The sequence below is a fragment of the Otolemur garnettii genome, unplaced genomic scaffold (genome assembly GCF_000181295.1).
Source record: "Otolemur garnettii isolate 467f Iridium unplaced genomic scaffold, OtoGar3 scaffold00502, whole genome shotgun sequence".
Taxonomy (NCBI): domain Eukaryota; kingdom Metazoa; phylum Chordata; class Mammalia; order Primates; family Galagidae; genus Otolemur; species Otolemur garnettii.
In genome coordinates, this window is record NW_003852897.1 from 10,609 (window position 1) to 17,103 (window position 6,495).

At 52.5% G+C, this 6,495-nt stretch overlaps 1 protein-coding gene across 1 annotated transcript; it reads right to left on the reverse strand.

The window, feature by feature from the left end:
* Positions 1-3,794: 3,794 nt before the first annotated feature.
* Positions 3,795-6,016, reverse strand: LOC100946817 (disintegrin and metalloproteinase domain-containing protein 21-like; the record flags this gene model as incomplete). Its single annotated transcript, XM_012814010.2, has 1 exon — positions 3,795-6,016. A coding segment is annotated over exon 1 (2,222 nt), but the record flags the coding sequence as incomplete, so codon positions are not given.
* Between the last annotated feature and the right edge of the window lie 479 nt (positions 6,017-6,495).

Genomic DNA, 6,495 nt, shown 5'->3' on the forward strand with positions numbered 1-6,495 from the left:
GCCCTCCATGTCCACACCCTCTACCCTGCTGCCTACCTGCCCTCCATGTCCACACCCTCTACCCTGCTGCCTACCTGCCCTCCATGTCCACACCCACCACCTTGCTGCCCACCTGCCCTCCATGTCCACACCCTCTACCCTGCTGCCTACCTGCCCTCTGTCTCCACACACTCCACCCTGCTGCCCCCTGCCCTCTGTCTCCACACACTCCAGCCTGCTGCCCTCCAGCCCTCTGTCTCCTCACCCATGTTCCTGCTGTCCTCAGGCCTCTCTGCCAAAGGCAGCTCTCAAGTCACCTCCAGATTTGGCCTTTCCCTGGGGGCCAGCTCACTTCTAGGTGTGGCCTGTCCTGAAAGTCAGCTCACCTGTTACTTCCAGGTGTAGTCTGTCCCTGAAGATCAACTTGCCTTTTACATCCAGGTGTGACCTGTCCTGAAGGTCCATCTCACCTGTCACTTCTAGGCTTGGCATGTCCCTGAAAGTCACCTAGCCTGTCACTTCTAGGTATGGACTGCCCTGAAGGTGAACTCAACTATCACTTCCAAGGTGGCCAGCCCCTGAGGGTCAGTTCACATGTCACCTCCAGATGTGGCTTGTCCCTGAAGATCAGCTCATTTATCACCTCCAGGTGTGACCTGTCCCTGAGGGTCAACTCACCACAGGGTTTTCTGAGAATAGCAACAGATCACAAGCACTGGACTTGCATTGCATTTTCATGTCTCATCTGTGATTTTTCCCCAGTGGCTTGTAACCCCTGTTTCTCTGCATATCTGTTTACTGCGGTGCATCCACATTTGTCTGAGTCCCCGGTGCTGTGGCTGTGAAGGGTCCCTGTCCAGGCACAAACATTCTGAGTGTTTTGAGGGAAATAGACTCTCATGTACAGATCAAAGGTGAGTGCTGCATACACATTTGGAGGTATATATATATATATATATATACACACACACATATACAGGGGAGGGAAGGAAAAATCACTCCTAAGCCAAGCTTCCTATAGTCTTTTACAGATTAGGTCACATGGACTCTCTGACCTCATGAAGGGCAACTACCCTGATCTCACAGGAGCTGCCTGGAAGCCTGTGCCCTGTAACTAGAGAAACCTTAAACACAGAAGAAGTCACACAAACTGAAGCCCAACATCAAACTAGCTCAGTCCTTGAATGCAGCAATCGGCCTCTACCTTCACCTTGGGGATATTGGGTAGGGAGTGATTTTCCCCAGAGGAAGGTCACTTTACAAAGAGTCTCCACTTGTATCAAGAGCTGTCTCTGACCTTCAGTCAGAGACTCGGTCATGGCAGGAGGCAGGACGTAAAGACCACAAACAGGGAAGGAAGACAAGGGAAACAGACACTGGGGGACGCCCAGCTGTCAAGGTCTCCACTCTGAAATCACTGAGCATGAAATGAAACATTTACAATGAAGAAAAGTGGCACATGATGGATGTCAACATCCCTAAGATAGAAATCCAGTGGGGCACTAGAAAAGAATTACAGCAGGTGGATTCACAGTTGATTAGGCAAAGAAGAAGAGGGGGTTGAACTAGAAGACCAGTGCTCAGGATAGATGCAGCCTGAAGCAGAGAACACAGCAGAGAGTGTCGGTCCAGGGCTTATCTATGGACCTCTTTGCTATCATCTTGTTCAGGAACAATTACCCTTAGATGCCTGTGGGCTATTCACTTTATCAAAAGGAAGAGAGAGAGAGAGACAGTATTTTAGGAAGAGAAGCAGTCTTAGTAAGAGAATGAATCTTAGCAGTCTTGATAGAGACTCCATACAGGTGTTCTATAGGCAGGACAAGCGAAAGAGTCAGAGTGAGGGCAGTGCCTGTGGCTCAAAGGAGTGGGATGCCAGCCCCATATGTCAGAGGTGGCAGGTCCAAACCTAGCCCTGGCCAAAAACTGCCAAAAAAAAAAAAAGAGAGAGAGAGAGTCAGAGTGAGTGTTTCATTGTTCCATGAAAGAATGAGCATTCCCTGACTGCTTTCTCCTGAAGCTTCTCATACAGGTGACCTTGTGGCTCTTAGCACCACAGGTGTAGAGACTGACAACCACTAATGCTCCTATCTCGCAAGCTCTTGTGTTCTCATGTTGAGAGCTGAAACCCTTCCCCATGCCCTTATCACCAAGGTGTTTCCTATGATTGCTGAATGTTCCAAGCTTACCTCTGGCTTCTCCTTTCCTTAACGCTATATGGTCTACTCCAAGAGAAGACTTGGATCTGCAGGCACTGGGGCAGGCCCAACCTAGAAAGAGGGGGCACCAGGATGGGAAGAGGTAATGTTTGACAGTACGCAGTCAAGAAGCAGAATGGCCCCTGGAGCCAATCACCCTGTGATCCCAGAGCCCTCAAGGGCCCAGACTCCAACCCGGCCTCACACCCTGGGTGGCCTGGTCATTCCCAAGACAGGATTTCCCTCAGAACCCAGAGCCCCACAGAGGGGCTCTTCCATGCATTCCTCCCCACCCACAGGTGGGCACTTACACCTGCTCAGGGCAGCCTCAGCATCCACACCAGCAACCTAGGAGCCATCCTCTGCTCAAGCCCCTAATGATGAGAGACCTGCATAACTTCTGATCTGCCTGGTGGTGTCACCCAGTGCCCAGGAGTGATCAGGAGAAGCAGGAGGATGGTTCAGAAATTAGGCACCACAGCATGCAGACTCTGCGATGGCAACAAGGACATTCTTGAAAGACCACGTCCATGAGAGCAATGGGGTTTGTTTCTCCTGGTGAAGCATTGATTTGTGTTCGTAGTTTTGTTCTTCTACACTGTGTTCACCTGACATCAGTATGAACTTAGTAAAACCAAGTAAAAGTTTGCTTGCAATGACTATGTATACTCAACCTATAATATTTCTTCAGCCAAGTCCACCTTTGCCTGCCTTCCCCCCATGCCTCACCCACCCCTGAGCAGTGTCCCTGTCAGTCCCACCTGTGTGGGATGTGGAGATGGACACAGACCAGCCCAAGGGAGGGGCCTGCTCAGCACTGGGGCTCCTGTGTGTACAGCGAGCAGGTGGTCCCCAGAGCTCAGGGAGGACCCGGCAGGAGGGCAGCCCCAGGAACAGGTTGGAGGCCACTGGGGTGGGAGGATAAATGGGTGGTGTTGCTGCCAACCCCAGGGACGCAGCAGGGGTGGGCACTTTACTCCTGACCTCACTTCTAAATGTCTCGTTTGGACTCACTGCTGAAACAATGAAGGCACAGACAGCAATGGGCCAGGATAATCTTAAACGTGGGCTGAATGGGGAAATCTGGGGGAAGGTTCCGAGATAGGGTGTCAGGAGTGTTTTGAGAAGAGTATGAGGCTTCCTAACAGTGAATATAAAAGAAGTATAGCTTTAACTGCACAGTACTTAGAAAAACGCTGCAAATCAACACTGCTACAGAGTTGTGCAGCTCGGGGCACCTCTCCCAGGGAAAGGCTCAGGCACAGTTTGCGACTTAACAGCCCATAAAGGGTGAAGAGCATAACGGCATATGGTTTGATGCTTTATTTCTGAGGAAACATCAGTGACGTACAAAGAGCACCTGAGGCAGAAGCCAAGGCCTCTCGCTCTCCCGCCACCTCAGGGAGGACCCAAGTCCCCTGAAGAGTTCACCAAACATGGACTCGAGCTTTGCCATCTCTTCTGCCGCTTCCTTTTCCTAGAGGTTCCAACTGCTTCCCTGTGTTCTGATGGGTGGGAAGCTGAAACTTTTATGTAGCCTCAGGCTCAGGTGCAGGCTCAGGCACAGGCTCAGGCTCAGGCTCAGGCTCAGCCTCCTCCTCCTCCTCATCCTCATACTCCTCATCAGACTCTGACTCCTCAGCTTCTTTGCCAACCAAAATAATTCGGACATTTGTGGCCACTCCAAAGAGCAGTGCAGCCAGCAAGGCAAAAAAGCGCCCAACAGCCACTTGCAAGTAGAAAACCGATTGCTCCGACAGCTTTACTTCACGGAATCTTTTTGGAGGGGGTCCACTGTCTGCACTCCCACCAAAACCTCGCCGTAGGCACAGGGGAGGGTCCCAGCCTACATGGCAGTGGCAGTTCCTGTTGTTGTTGCACACACCTCGGTAATTGCACTTCTGAGGGGTACAGTCATAATTCAGGTCCTCAACAGGCCCGCTGCACTGGCCATTAACACAGATAGTCCCAGGGGCACAGAGGGTACCAGGCCGCACGCGCCCAGCGTCGTTGGTGCCTGTGGAGCGGTGCTCGTCCAGCCCAAAGCAGACGGTCCCAGTACTCGTCATGGACTGATGGAACGAGACGTGATCCTGCAGCTGGGGGAGGCGGGTGACGTTTCTGCACTGCAGCCGCCCACACATCCTGTTTTCTATAGTGCAGGGCTGGTAAGTGTTGCTGTCCTCTTCTCTGGAGCAGTGCCCGAATCGGTGGCTCTCCATGTTGATGTCGTAACAGTCACTACTCCCGTCCTCAGCGTCCGGACCAAAGATCTCCTTGCAGTGAATGCTGCGGTCAGTGCAGTTCCCGTGGTAGCAGTAGCCCACCTGTGAGCACGGGGTCCCATCCTGCAAGTAAAAGTCCTCAGGGCAGTTCTGGGAGCCACTGGTGCAGTACTCTGGAAGGTCACATGTGGTCTGCATGGGCCTGCACAGGGTCCCCAAGGCTGAGTAGGTGCAATTGGTGCAGCAAGAACCCACGTAACACTGGCTGCCCGGCGTTAAGTGGCAGTTGGTATCACAGCAGTCAGTGTGGTAGCACTGCTTGAGGGACCCACAGTCACACTGCTCCTGGTCCTCCACCACGTTGTTTCCACAGCGCACAAATGTCAGGCTTTTGTTGAGAGACTCTCTGTATGGTGGGAACAGGCATTTCCCCGATGCCCTCATTGCAATGTTGTTCATGTCCACAAGGGAGCAATTGCTGAATCTGTCCGTGAGCAGCGGGAACCTATCCATGATGCAGATGGTCCTTCTCAAGCAGGTGCACTCTGGCTCATCATAGGACACCCCATAATTTCTCATTATTTCATTGGCTGCTACAGTAGACAAAAATACAAAGTGTCTACCCAAGGAAGCAACAAAGATCAGGTTCTCATTACGGCACATTGTAGAATGAGGGGGCTCATAGCTTCCTTCATGTGGGTAATTTTTGTTCACCACTGTGGACGATGTGATTCCGTAAGGGATGCGAAAATGCCGGCTATAGTATTCGAATGCCTCACCGTCAGGCACTCTGATGTCAATCAAGAATGGATCACGCACATTATAAATGGTCAAGAGGAAGATGGTGTAGGTCACGTGAAGGCTGGAGAAGTAGCTGTCCACCATGTTGAACATGTGCACCAGGAACCGCACAATAAACGTCATGTTATTGTATACCTGGTACATTAGGTAGGAGCACTGCACTTGGCCGCGGATCCTGCCTGCGTGTGAAGCATATGTTGTGGTTGAGATCCTGGCGGTTGAGGCTGTGTGTGCTGCAGGCAGCAGGGCGTCTGCATCCTCTCTGTGTCCCAGACTGTACATAGGCCCCACTGCGTCACGTTCCGCCGTTATCTGGGAAACCACATGCTCAAAACTGAGGGAGTCCTTGAGGGGCTTGATCTCATAGGCAAGGTCATCCAGCTTCATGATTCCTTGCAGGCCCCCATAGCACATGTCCACAGTGACCATGGACAGAGGAATCTCCTCCAGGTAGCCAAGGTAGTAACAGTCTGAAGGGACGTAGGGGTAGTCCATCTGCAAGGCTCCCTGCTCGTCTTGAGTCGTCACCAGCAGATGTCTGGGCCAAAACAGTGCTTTTCTCCGCAGATGGATGACGTACCTCTGGCCCCCGAAATGCAGGCTGTAGGAGAGCCAGCCTGGCACCCGAAAGCCTTTGCCGTGATGCGTCTCCTTCCTAGGAATCACCACCTCGGAGGACACATAGCGCCAGGAGGGATGGCCTTGAGAGCACTGGGCCAAAGCCAGGAGTGCCCAGAGCCCAAGCAGCACAAGTGTGGCCCTGAAGGCACCTGTTCCCCTGCCAGCCTCATGCCCCAGCTTGGGGATATTCATCCAAAAAGAGTGGATCAAAGAAGTGTCCTCAGAGAAGCCAGGTCTGAGCCACCTGCTGTGACCACTTCGCCCCACAGAGACTCGACAGGGAACAAAGAGCCCCCCTGGGCTCCTGGCCTCCCACTCTGGGTGGTTACCTGGATGACCTAGGGGGCCTGGTAATAGTCACAGGGTGTGGCAGGGGGCTGGACATTATGCCAGCTGTGGCCATGTAGGGTGCGTCTTTCCTGTGGGGGCTCACCTGGAAGGGGAGGGGAGGAGGGCAGGTGTGTCCCCGTCCCCACGCTCAGTCTTCCTCTGCTGTCCCTGTGAGAGCTATGCTCAGCACACCATCGTCACTTATGCTGTCTGCAAGTTCCACCACCCGTATTTTTTTATGGCCGCTTTTTGTAGGTTAACATTTCTATTTTTCTGTGGGTCACATTTCCTACTTCATTCACATGTGGAGGTGCATTGCAGCTTTTACCTTTTTGAGTGTC